This window comes from Fringilla coelebs, assembly GCF_963513975.1.
Source record: "Fringilla coelebs genome assembly, chromosome: 1".
NCBI lineage: Eukaryota > Metazoa > Chordata > Aves > Passeriformes > Fringillidae > Fringilla > Fringilla coelebs.
The window spans coordinates 99,644,538-99,657,870 of NC_140028.1; the positions used below are offsets into that span (position 1 = coordinate 99,644,538).

The 13,333-nt window shown below is 44.1% G+C and overlaps 1 protein-coding gene across 1 annotated transcript in view; it reads left to right on the forward strand.

Annotated features, from left to right (window-relative positions):
• Window positions 1-255: 255 nt before the first annotated feature.
• EGFR (epidermal growth factor receptor) overlaps window positions 256-13,333 on the forward strand; it is a 151,922-nt gene continuing 138,844 nt past the window's right edge. Inside the window, exon 1 of the mRNA XM_084212715.1 lies at window positions 256-413. Within this exon, the coding sequence (XP_084068841.1) occupies window positions 308-413 (106 nt within the window). The 5' untranslated portion in view covers window positions 256-307. The remainder of the gene's footprint in view (window positions 414-13,333) is intronic.

The following is a 13,333-nucleotide window of genomic DNA, read 5'->3' on the forward strand; positions in this document are numbered from 1 at the left end:
CGCTCCGCAAGCCCTTGTGCACCCGCCGCCGCCTGCAGCAGGAGGAGCAGAGGTGGGAGGAGGAGGAGGAGGAGGAGGAAGAAGTCAGCAGCCCGCCCGCAGCGGGGCACGCACGTGTGCGCGCAGACCTCGACGGCCGCCCCTCCAGCATGCTGCTCGGAGCCGCGCAGGGCAGAGCGCCGGAGAGGAGCTGATCGCTGCCGCGGGAGAAGAGCAGAGGGCAGCAAGAGCGGCTCCGCGGAACCGTCCGTGCGCCCGTCCCGTCCGACCCCCAGGCACTCCGCCGAGGGAGCGGCGGTCCCGCGGCATGGGCGGCCGCAGCCCCCTCGCTGCCGCCGGGCCCCGCGGCGCCGCTGTCCTGGTGCTGCTGCTGGGGCGCCTCGCTCTCTGCCTCGCCGTGGAGGGAAAGAAAGGTAGGGAGCCGGGGGATCCCGCCGCCCTTTGCCGGCTGCGTACCGGGGGACCAGGGAGCCGGGGCTGCGGGCGGCTGCGTGCCGCGGCCTCCCGTGGGGAGAGGCGGAGGGAAAGTCCCAACTACTTATTTCCCTAAGAAGAACAAAACAAAACAAAAACAAATCAAAACAAAAAAACCCACTCCCAAAACAGAGAGAAGGGAGAAATGGGGAGAAAACCAAACCTATAGCAGCGATCACGCAGCCCTGACTTCCTGATTCTTGGCTTATTTTCTTTTGTGGGGGTGGAGGAAATAAAAGGGAATAAGCCTTGGCACATCTCATCGGTTGTGCTTCTCTTCTTTAGTGTTTCTCTTTCTTCTTCCCCCCTTCCCACGTTTCCCAGTCGCTCCCCGGAGAGCACTCCCCGGCTCAGCCCGGCACAGCCGCTCTCGGCTCCTCTGCACCGGGGCGGCGGGGAAAAGCCGCGGGGTTCCCGAGTAAGCGCCGCTCCGGTCACCCGCTGTCGCTCTGACCGGACACCTCCGCTTGTCCTGTTCAGAAATAGTCGTAGCAATAACGAAAAGAAGCATACACCTGGGGAGGGGGTGACTGAAAAAAAGGGGAACTTCGTGTGGGTTCTGGTTCCCCAGCTATCAGAAAGAGGAGCGATTTATCCCTGCCCGACCCGGCGCGAAGGAGCCGCCGTCCCGTCCCGTCCCGAGCCTGCCGGCGCTGCCAGCCCGTCCCGGCGGTGCGTGGGAACAGCACGGCGGGGCTGGCTGTGGGGCCGGGCCGTGGGGCTGCCGCGGGTGCTTGGGCTTTCCTTCTTTAGTGGAGAAGCTGTCTCAGAGGGCGAGAAGACGTTTCTGGCCGGTCAGACCCGTCACATTTTCTCTGTGTGTGGTGTTCTCTTTTGTGAGTTTGGAGAGCAGGCCCCGGCTGCTGTTCCAGCCGGAGAGCAGTCCTCTTAATCTTGGAAATCTGCCAGCCAGAGGAAAAAATGCAGATTTGGGTGGTTTGGTTTTTCTTCTTTTTCCTTTCATTCTTTCTAAAGAAAAAGCGGGAGAAGAGAACTATTACTTTCTAGAAGGGCTGATTGCATGGCTTAGAGCAATTGAGTTAGAGTCTTTCGTGACTGTGGACTGTAAAGCCGCCCTGAAAGTGAGGAACACCCCATCCAAAAGAACTAGTTGCACAACCTTTAAAAAGCGGAAAGATTCTCTTGTTCCAGAAATCAAGTTCATACCTGTAGTTGATGTAACATGGGCAGTTTTTCTTTCCTGGTTTTCTTTTTATTTATTTTTTTTTTCCTCATCCTTTGAAGGTGATGAGAAGTACAGTACCGCCCATCTGCTCTGCCTGTCTTTTGAGATGCAGTCTCAGGTGCACATGCCCTGTATAATATGTTAAGAGTGAGGAGAAATACCCCGTTTATAATGTTTAATTCTATGTCTCATAAGCTTAGGAAGTTGCCAGTTTTTTGAGGATTACTAAATAATCAATGGCTACGTGATAAATCCAATAGAGGTTATTCTCAGGATGTTGTGTCAGCAAGTAACTGTTCCTCGGGTATGAGCTGGAGGCTCAGTGGCAGAGGTGGAGGCAGAAGGATTTCTTCAGAAAGCATTAATCAATTGATTGGACTTCATTAGTTTCTCCCCACACTTGAAGATAAGCAAGAAAATTACTCAGAGGCACAAAATGAAGCAGCATCTGAGAATTGTGTGTTACTGATTTGAAGCAACAGGTCCAGCAGGTAGTAGAGGATCAGTGTATGCTCAGGACTGCCTCCTTGGTCAAATGATGAGACCTAGCATCAGAATTCAGAGAAATGCTGAAAGGAAACTTGCTGTCATAAATATATGCAACACTTCTGCAAGTTCAAATCACATGTGAAATGACACTTCTTAAAACTTCTACCTGATTTGTTCTGTTACCAAATGGAGTGGTCTCAAAAAAAGAAAAGGTGCCTGGGCAGCTGTTAGAAGAACATCAGAATCAGCCTATAAAATCCAATCAACAAAATGTCTGAATGGAAATTTAAATACAATCTTCTCCCAAAATTCTAGAATTAATTTTTTTGAAGATGGATGAGAGAAAACTGGTTTTCTTGTAACACTGTAATCATTAAGATACAACCAAAAGCCTAATTGAACATATTCTAGAGCCAAACAGCATTGCTCAAAAGTGAAGTGCTCTCATCACAGGGATCAGTACCAACCTCTATGTACCTGCTCTGATGTTGACCCACATTAAGCACAGTGGAACTAATCCAGGTTTCCACGAGTCTACCCAGGAGGCCTGCTTGGTGGTACCTGAGATAAATACCCGTGATAGCTGGCATGCCACTTATGCTGGATGCATTTGACCCGTGTCCTTTTTGTGTGCCAGTGCTCGGTGACAGTGCTACGGTTCAGCAAATTACTTTTTGTTGCTGTATATTGGTTTTATATCTGTAGTTTTGATCTGTAGCTGCAGCCGTTGTGGGATGGGAGTGTGCTGCTCCGTGTCGGGAGTGTGCACACAGGCGTGCCAGGCGCCTCGGGAGCTGCCAGAGTGGACTGTGGTACCTTTCTGTACCTGGACTCTTACACAAAGCACTGAGTTCTTTAAGGGTATCCAAGTGTTCATGTCCATGTGAAGTAAAAGGCTTTTGTCTAATATCCTGTGCAGTGTTTACGTGCGGGCTGTGTGTGCACTTCTGTTGAGTATTGCCTTGTATTTTCTGTGCTGTGTGTTATTCCATGCTTACTGGTGACAGATGCTATGAGTAGATGAGTCTTTGTGGATAGTGCAGAGCTTGATCCAGGTACATGCAAGCATCCAGTGCTTTTTTAGATGTGCTCCAGTGTAACCTGGCTGCTGCTCTGTGGAGCACAGATCTGTCAGGAGCCTGTGAGTTGTGCCTGCTCTGGGGGCCTCCCAGGAGCAGGGGGCTGCCCACACATCCACAGGGTGAGGAGTCAGCAGTGTTCTCTGTCTACCTGGTACCAAGTGAAGGATGTCTCATACTCCTGTTAAAGTCCTGGGAGAGCTGGTACACTGTTCACTCATTCCTGTGTTTGTATTACCACCGACACAAGTGGAATTTTCTGTGTGGACAGGAGCTGGTAGTATGTTTGTGTAGGTATTTATTATGTGAGGTCTTGTCTATGCAACCATTTATTATTTTCTATTTCCTTGGTAAGTGACCAAACATTTTTGGATTTGCAAACTAAAATAAATCTGTGCAGTCTCAATGGTAAATACAGTTAGAGAAATGGAAACTTAGATACTGATACAGCCCAATTTGGTGAGATAATAGAAATAAATAAATAGTGTTGAGTGTAGAGCTGCTTTTACTCCAGTGCCTCAGTGTGTGAATGCTTAAGAACAAAACCCTAAACCCATCATTAAGAGCAGTGGAGGGAAGGTAAAATGCTAGCAAGTCATCTCCTTAATTCAGGCAATCTGCAAAATAGAGTGACTCTGTGCAAAAATTTTACAAGGGAGATGGGCCTCTCAGCAAAGTGTATGTGTATGGTGAGCAGACTTGATGCTGAAGTGCTGCTAAATACAAATGTGTTATTTCTTGCATCAAGAGTATATTATGAGATTTACAGATAAATAGGAAATCAAGATCAATGCCCTGGAGACTTTACAATCAGAGTAGCCCGTTGTATTTTATTTGTTAATTTATAAAGAGAGACTTTTGGGGAGTGTCGCACAATGCCATTATGGTCCTCAGGGCTGACTTTTGCATTTAGGTATCCAGGTATCACTGAAATCACTGGGATATGCTAGCTTTAGCAGCAAGATAGCTGACTAGCCAAACCAGTTCCTTCAGAAAGTGTCCTTATCTTCCTTGAGCACAAACTGCCTTTGCTTAATAGCTCTTCGGAAACAAGCCTAGTGGAAGGTTTACTTCATTTTTGGGAGGATGACAGTACCTTCATGGAATGGTTTTGCATAGAAACTGTTGATGTTGCTACAAACTCTTGCTCTAGTCCAGGTTTCAGTAGTGTGTGTGCATCAGAGAGTACAGTCACACCGTGGAAGTGAGTGGATTATCCCAGAAAGACCTGGTACTCAAAATTGGTGTCAGCATGTTACAAGCATCAGCATTTAGGGGTATGAGAACTTGTGTTCAATCTCATGTTAGACTTGGATCTGTATTGCAAAAGGGTTTGTGTAACACAAATTTGACTTGTAGAACTTTTATTTGAGGGAGTCAGAACAGGCTGTACTCACAAAAACATCTTCTGGCTGTTCTATATTAGGAATGCTTCCTGGGGTGACCTGGCTGACAAACTTTTATAAATCTAGACTAGTCAAATTCTGTAAAAAGATAACTTGCTAGATAGAATAATTGCCATTTTGGAATTGTGTGAATTGCATTAGGCATCTTCTAATTGTGTTTATAATTTCTCAGACCCCTGTTCTGCTGTACTGCTCTCCTTGGACATTTACTTATTAGTGGAAAATGACCTTCTATCAGACCGGGCTCATCTGGCACATTCAACTTGGCTAGGAAATGGCTAGCTTTATCAGAAAGAGAAAGTTATTAGGAAATGCATCAGAGCTGTTATTTGGAAGGATCATTCTCACTGCATTGGCTGTGTGGCAGTTGTGGGAGGTGTGTAGCCTGCAATGAACACTCCAGCAGCAGTGTCTGCGCTGACAGGGATAGCTGCCTGTCTCACACTCACCTCGAGGTTAGCTTGAGCAACACATCTTGCTCTAAGTGCAGAACTTGCCTCTCTGGGTCCTGAGCAGTGCTTCACCCAGCACCTGTGCTAGGGACCATGGCCAGGAGCTGCGTGATGCTGAGCTCTTTGGCAGAGGAACAGGGATAATAATGAGGGACCTCACGGCTGGGATGCACCCTTCAAACAAAGCTTCTGCAATGCCACACACCTCTGGTGATGAGGGTGGTACAAGAGCTGTGTTGGATGTGACCCATCAGAAGTCCTCTGTTCCTGAGAGCCGCTGCTGTTCATCCCTCTTGGCTTCAGAGAGCTCGTGAAATCCCTGAGTACATGGAGGCCTGCACTATGGGTTTGTCAGCGTTGTGTAGGTGTTGGTAGAAAGTGTGCAAGTGTTCAGGTGAATTACGTTGTTCCAGGCATTAATGGTACACAGCGTGGAAATCCGCTGCTTAGTGTTTTATGTGGACTTTGACAGTCCTTGTTCAACCTAATACAGTACACACTGATCCTGTTAAGTACATATGGATTTGACCTTCCTTTTCTTCCAGGAACTTCCAGGAACACTATTAGTAGGTACAGTGTGAGACCTGGTGATGTTTCACTGCATTCTGATTATGTTACTTCTTGACTTCCAACTATGGCAAACAGAATTGTAATGCATCCTTTTTTATGGCTGAATTCTGCTGACCTAACAGTATTGAGTAATAGTGTATTTTTTTTTATTCAATTTCAGAAATAGTTACAGAACATTTGGCATTAGTAGGTGCAGAAGAAGTCATTCTTAAAGGAAATGTGGAAAAAAAAAAGATTTTGGTCCAACTGAGAAGTTGGACCAAAATAAATGTCTATTTCTGCTGAAGCAAGGCGGTTATTTATTAGGAACTGACATGACTTTGTAGTTTGTGTTATGGGGGGGAATGTGTAGGTGTGGGTATTGTGCTCTCCATGCTTAATGTTATTGAGGGTTGCTCAAAGGAAGAAACATGAGAAACCTACCTGTGAGATTGTGTGTTTGAACTGGAGATCTTTCTGATGACCAAAGTAAAAAGATGTGGCCGTGTGGGTTGGCCATTGAGCTAACAAGTGCAAGTGCTACCACACCACACCACACCACACCACACCACACCACACCACACCACACCACACCACACCACACCACACCACACCACACCACACCACACCACACCTTTTTAAAATTACTTTTTAACGAACAGAAGGCATAGTTAGGAGAGAGATGCACTGGATTTATGTATCTCGTAGGGATGTGTGAGCTTTCATTTGGAAGCTGCAATGCAAGGTGTGTTTTGCCTGTTGACAGATCCATGCAAGGCAGATGCAGGGATTCTCCTTCTGCCAGCGTTCCTTCGTCTGCCCAGCACATCTGCGTACATGAAAGTCAACATCTACGTGTTCACGTGCATGTTCTACTAGCAGAGTGCATTGAATCATGGGTGGCTTTTGTTTGTTTCAATGGTTGAAGAGGAAAAAAAAAACCTAGAAAAAAGAATAATTTCCAGTCATACTGAAACAAGTATGTCAGGGGTGGTTTTAGTGAAGTGAAGAGAAAAAAAAAAACCAGCAACAAAACACCAAGAAAAAAAGCCCTGTTTTAATATAATCTGGAAGATCAGTTTGACTTGAGACAATTTCTTTTCAAGTTAGGCAAGAAGCAAAATGAAATGTTTGAAATGAAAATTTGCAGGTTTATTTTGAAAATACCAGAATACCACTTGATTTTCTTATACCTCCCTCCCACTTAGTTTTTTGGCCAAGACATGTTTGCTGAGCTTGGCTCAAAAAATTAAGGCTTTGGGAGTGGGGTAAACTGTCATTTGTGTACACATTAATAGTTCTGCTCTGATCTCTGTGAGCGCTGAGACAACTGAAGTCCAAAATGCTTGTGATTACTTTTTTCCATTTGCATAAATTGAAATGGTGAAATAGTAAAAATAGTGAAATAGGGATAAATAAATAGGTTTAAATTAAAAGAAACTTGATATCCATTACCTCCCTGGCCTCCACATGTTTGGCACCTTCACCATAGATAGCTGAGCTCCAGTGGAGGAGCCCCAGCCTTGCAGGCTCCTTGCTGGAGGCGGGCTGGGGCTCTGGGCAGGCAGGGTGACACTACTGAGCAGTAGCAATGCCCCAGGGGCCAGCAACGCTTCTGTGTGGGTTAAAAGCCTCCTTGTCTAGCAGTTACCTCTCTCTGGTTGCTTTACCTTGCAAAGGTGCTGTGTGAAAGGTGGGTAGCCTCCCCAGGAGTATCCTCCAGCTCCTTGGAAAAGCTGGGGATGTGCCAGCCCCCTCCATGCCAAAGTGAAAAACTGTAAGCAAGCATTCAGGGCCAGCAAAGGCAGGTGTGCCAGAGCCACTCTGCCAGGGTGGATGGCTCCTTCCTGGGTGCAGAGACCAGTAGGGCTGGATGAGTAGGCAGGGACCATGCCAGACAGGATGTTTTCTGGGTAAGAGGTGGAAGGAAGGAGAAGAGGATATAAACCAGCTGTCTTGATGACAGGATAGTAGTATTTTAGCTCTGGCTTTTATAAGCAGAAAATTATCACTTTGTGGGAATTGCGTTTGTATGTTCAGTAATCAGGACATGGTGGCATAATCCCTGCCTTCCCATCACCAGATTCTGCAGGAAATACAAAGATAACCAGGAAAGCCTTGGAAATCAGCCGGTCTTGGCACTGGGGCGCTGCGAGCTCGCACAGCGCTTTTCCTAGATAGGGAAAAGTATTGTTTTACCTATCATGATTCAAGGGCTCAAAGCCACAGAGGCTTTGAATGCTTGCCTGAGGCAATACATCTGGCCACTGATGAAGTTGCCTGCTAGTATTTTGGCCTCTCACCCCATGCCCAAGCTGATGATAAACACTGCCTGGAGTTGAAGGTAACCAACATCCTACTTGGGGCTTATTCACAGGCTTTGAAAAAATGTCTCATGCACAGCATCATTTCTTCCCTTTCCTGAAGGCCCTTCTCTGTGCCCTTCCCTGGGGACATGTCCTTGATGGGGGCTGGCTGGAGCCTGGGATGAGGTGACCCGTGGTGGCATACATCTGGCTTGGCTCCTGGCGGCTGAGGTGTGCTCGCTCCCTGCCTGTGGTAGGGCTCAGCATGCCTGGCCCCTTGCTCCACTGCCCCGGGGAAGCCCCAGCACCTCCTGAAATGACAGCAGCGTGAGACAGTAGCTGCAAATCAAGGCTGGGTGTAAGCAGAGGTATTGTTTCCGAAATGATGCTTTTTATGTAGCTGCAGCACAGTTATGATAGTAGTTTTCACATTTGCAAGGCCTAACTTTAAAAAAACCCTAAAACCGACCAATCAAAAAGAAATAAAAATTGTAGCTTCTTCTGTCTGGGAGTATGTATTCATGGGTATTCATGGATGTGTATTCACTCCCTCTCCCCCATTAAGCTCTGAGACATGTGCAATTCTGAAAGTTAAGTTTGAATGGCATCTGAGGCAGTGGATGTTTCTTCTTGAGAGCTGTGTACTTCAGTTCTGCAAAGTGAAGTCACGGCTGCATATGCAGTTCCCTATTACTAAGCAATTTTTTCATCTTGAAAATACCAATTTTCCCACTGCATTACTTAATTAATTGCATTGGAATTATTATTTTTAAATTAAATTTACAGTGTTTTTGTAGAACAGTGATGTCTTCTGAAGTTCACTCAGGAAGTAAAACTAAAGGAGGCAGGGTTCAAGGAAGAAGCTTGTTTTAGCAGTTGGGTCAGTTATTTCAACAATGCCTTTAGCAAAGAAGTAAGAGACTGTTTGCACAAATCAGTAACTAGTTCCCATGATTCAGATTGAATCACGTAGCTCAAGTCATTTGAATAAATAAATGACTTCTAGTAAGTGAGACAACCTCTGCAATTAGGATGGCATGCTGCATATTTCATGTTATTTATTATGTGGTTTTCAATAGATATGATTAAGCTGGTTTACACTTGGAATGCTAGGTAGCATTTCAACACAAGCCACTTAACCAGAGCTCACATTAAAACGAGGTGCACATCTGTTTTGCACAGGTGGCGTTGTGCTGTTTCTTCTGCACTTATATTTTCTTGTGAATTTTCTACAAACAAAAGAAGTCACCTGGCCAAGGGCACCCCCATTTTCTGTAATTGTAGCAGGCAATTCTCAGGCACGTGCTTCCCATATCTTTACAGCTGCTACAGTCTTAGCTTTCCTTCGTGTCTTACTTGGCCATCAACTCCCATGGATGTGCATAACCAGAGGTGCAGAAAACTGCTTTTCTCAGATGTGTTCATGGATTACATGCTGCCCCTGGTGTTTCCAAGGGGATGTGCTTCATGGGTCACCTGAAACTTCTGCTCTTGGATTTGGACTTTGGATGACAGCATTGCAATTCAATGTAGAAGACAAGGAAGAAAAGGTCTGCTTGTCCTTTGTTCCCTGATGTTGTTACTTTGTAATTTGTTTTAATTTTAAGTAGCTATGTTATGGAACTGAAAAATCCGAGGTGGCTTTGGTGTTCTGAAAATAGTATTTAAAGAAATGTATGGACACTTTACTACTCTGTCATACCTGTTTGTGCCATGTACAAAACAATATTAATTTAAGAAAATACGCCCTGGACTATCAAAGGCAATATGATGTGGAGCCTTGGGATATGGTAAGATTTGGGGCCTGCTAGCCAAGTGATCTACTCTGTTCAGGATAAAATTTTGCCATCATGTTTCTTTCCAGCTTTTCCAGTTAATATATCATGAAAGGTACAATAAACACAAGATTTATACAAGACTGATAAAAGAGATTTCAAAATAATGAAGATAACAGATCTTCAGTTATTTTACATATGTGATCACTGTTTCTTCTGAGAGTGGAAGTTACATGAAGGCATTGGTGGTGAATTTTACACAAACTTTAGAAGCTGGGAGGAAAAGAAAACCTTCCTCGTTTCCTTTAATCATTGGGAAGGGACAGCTGTGATATGAGCAGATATGACTAATGTTTGACAAATTTGTTTCTCATGTGTTCAATCTGAAGGTTCATAGATCATCTACTGGGCACAAGAAGACAAGGAAATCTTCCCCCACAGAAATGTGGGGGAGGTATCCTCAAGTCTGAGTGACTGGTGGGCATGATGCTTTGGAAACTGCTGAACAGCAAGGGCCTTTAAAAATGAAAATCTAACTTATGGGAGTGCAGTGGTTTTTCTCCTCCATTTTTATTGCAACCTATTTCTCATGAATGGAATTTTGACATTCTCACTTCTTGAACGGGATTCATTTTATTTTGCTGCTCTTCAGACTAGTTCAGCACCAAGTACGTGCCTTTCTTTTTTCTTTCCCATTAAAAACAAACAGAAAACCCCAAGTGAAAAACCGATTAAACCAGAACAAAACAAACCGATTTTTTTGGAAGCAGAAGTGTTAGTTGGCAAAATCCTGACTCTGGAAGCTGATTTGTCACAGCTAGACCATAATTGAAGCTGTTAGTTTTCCGCATGAACATGGGGTTTGCGCCACAGAGCAGCGGGTAGGACGTGGGGCCCTTGGCATTTGAGGGGAGTTGGGAAATGGTGGAAGTGTGACTTCTCTCCCTTAGTCTGCTTCTGAAAACACTCCTAAAAAGCAAGCTGTCAGAAAACCAGTCACATCTCCCCTCCCTCAGGTACTGATCCAGGTCTTTCCTAATGGAAATGGTAATGTGGTAATGTGAACAGAAGATGAATTATGCCCAGCAGGAGAGTTTTTTCCACCTCAGGTTCCATATTTGGATTGTGACTGGCATCAGGATGCTGAGACTGTCCTTAGTGAGACACAATAGCCAGCAGGGCACTGATTGCTTGTACCAGATGGACCATTTGGTGTTTGGCTTTCTAATGAAAAAAGCCCCTTCTAGCTGGTCCTTGTGTACCCAAACATGTTGGGGACATGACACGGGCTTCTATTCCAAGTTTCACTCATGTAGCAGAGGAAGGTCAACATGAGAACTGAGCTGGTGTCTGTGTAGCAGGCTGAGCGAGGTGCTGGCAAGGTGTGGTATCAGCTCCACACTTTCCCTTATTGCCATGCCTGTAACATCTGGGTGGATACTGGTGCCATTACCACTACCCCAAAATTAAGGGCAGTTCAGTCTTTGAGAGTGGGAGCAGGGACAAGTATTTCACAGCAGATCTGGAAGGGAAAGCATGTAAGACAGATTTATGTTGTGTGTTCAGCTTCCACCTGCCTGTAAGGATAAGCAATTGAGTTGTGGCATTTTTAATTTGGTGTAAAAGTAATTTGTAGTTCCTAATTTGACGTCTTGCAGTGAGGAAGTCTGCAGTAAGAGGTAAAGTTGAAACTCGAGCATCTTCAGTTATCTGGTAGGATCTCATTATTTCTTAAAGCATCTGTTTTAGGATACCTGCCCAGCTAATGGATCAGTTTGATATTTGTCTTTTTGTTTTGAATTTGAAAGGAAGACCACTGAAATGCTCTCTTATTTCCATCTGGTCTTTGAAAAGTAATTAAGTGTTGAACCATGGTATTGTCAGTCTGTTTCCTCCCTAATAAGCTCTTCAAGGTGCTCTTGTTAATGATTTTATTATTTCAAATCTGCTCTTGTTCTCTTTTTCCCTCCTTAATGAGGCAGATCCCCTAGGCAGCTTCAGTTTATCACAGTTGTCTATGGTAGATGAACTAATCCAGCACCAAGGAAGTTTGTGTTCAGCAGTGTGTAAGATGCTCCCATCAGTATGTGTGGATAATTCTTGCTGACACATGAAAGACTTAGCATGTGCAAAAAAGGAAGAACAGACCCTTTTTCTAAATGAGGGTCATCTTGATTTGAACAGCAGCAGTCTGGTTTGCATCAATGAGCACATGCTACTCAGTGAATTAAGAGTAAAAATAGCTAATTAACACCTTCTCTATTTCTTTTCTGTCTGGTCATTAGCCAAATTAATTCCTGTCAGCATAGGGCATGGAAGGGTGTCAATGACAAACTCGGGTCAAGAACTGAATCTGGGAAGAATTCTTACCTTTTTGTTGTATTGCCTGTATCATGTAATTTAATACAGGTATGGTAACATCTGTGTTTTGTATTTCAACTTATGAAGAGAAAATCTGAATTGATTGTTGGAATTTCAAAGAAGAGCTATTTAATCCTGTTGAGTATGGGACCTATTGGATCCTATCTGTGGACTAAAATACAGTTTCAAAGACTCAGATAATTTCAGAAATAGCAAACATATGACTTCTAAGTAAACAGACTGATTATAATAGAGAAGATTAGAAAATGGATTGTTATGGGCCAGCTCTGTACTACTGAGAGAGATGATAGCGTACTGGTGATCGCACTGTTGGGCTTAACGGCCCATAAACTCTGATAAAAGCTTTTGTAAAATTGTCAGCAATAATGCCATCCATTGTTAGATTGTCAGTGAACGTCTCAGGGTCCTGGAATAAATTGCTACCATCAATTGTGTTTGTGTAATTTCATAAAATAAAGCTTTTGCTCTGAAGATGTAATAACTCTAATAATAAATAATAGAAAATACTGTCAGCTAAAAATTAATGACTCAGATCCACTGTTGCTGTAGCTGCCCACAAGTCCCTTACCTGGCTTGGGCTGAGGTGGATTAACATTTGAGGTTCCTGTGTGTAGAGGACAGGCACTTTTTCATTACCTCTGCCATTGCTCACTAGGTCAGCAGAAATAGGCAATGTCATTGCAGGGTTTGTATGAAAATTAAAAAATAGTTTAAGTTTACTATATTTCTACTCTGTTGTTAGCTTTCACCGTGGATTTTTTGGCATTACAATTATTAGAACGTGAACATTAAAAAAGGCTTAATTACTTTCATAAGCATTTATTCTCTATTTAAAAAAAGAAGCGCTTAAATTTTGGCTATAGCTTACAAACTGTATCAATGTAGGGTCTCTTTCAAACTGTTTTCACAGCTACTGCCTTCCTATCTCCTTTTTATTCCCCTCATCCCTTCCACATGATTGGTTAGATAAATTATTGGCCAGAGTGTGCTGCAAAATGGGCTTTAATCCAAAGTGGGAAGAGAAGGAAGTTCTTTTGCAAGAAAATAAATAGCACACGGTATTTAACAGTGCATTAAGCAACATCACTGTTAATACTGCACTGATAATGCAGTGAGGACAGCAGGAAAATATGTCATTAGTTTAGTCAAGCAGTGAATTGCTCCAGCTCTGATATTTTGTTGGTGATATTCAACATATCTAATGCGTAAGCATTGCTAACACAAAGCTTAATGAA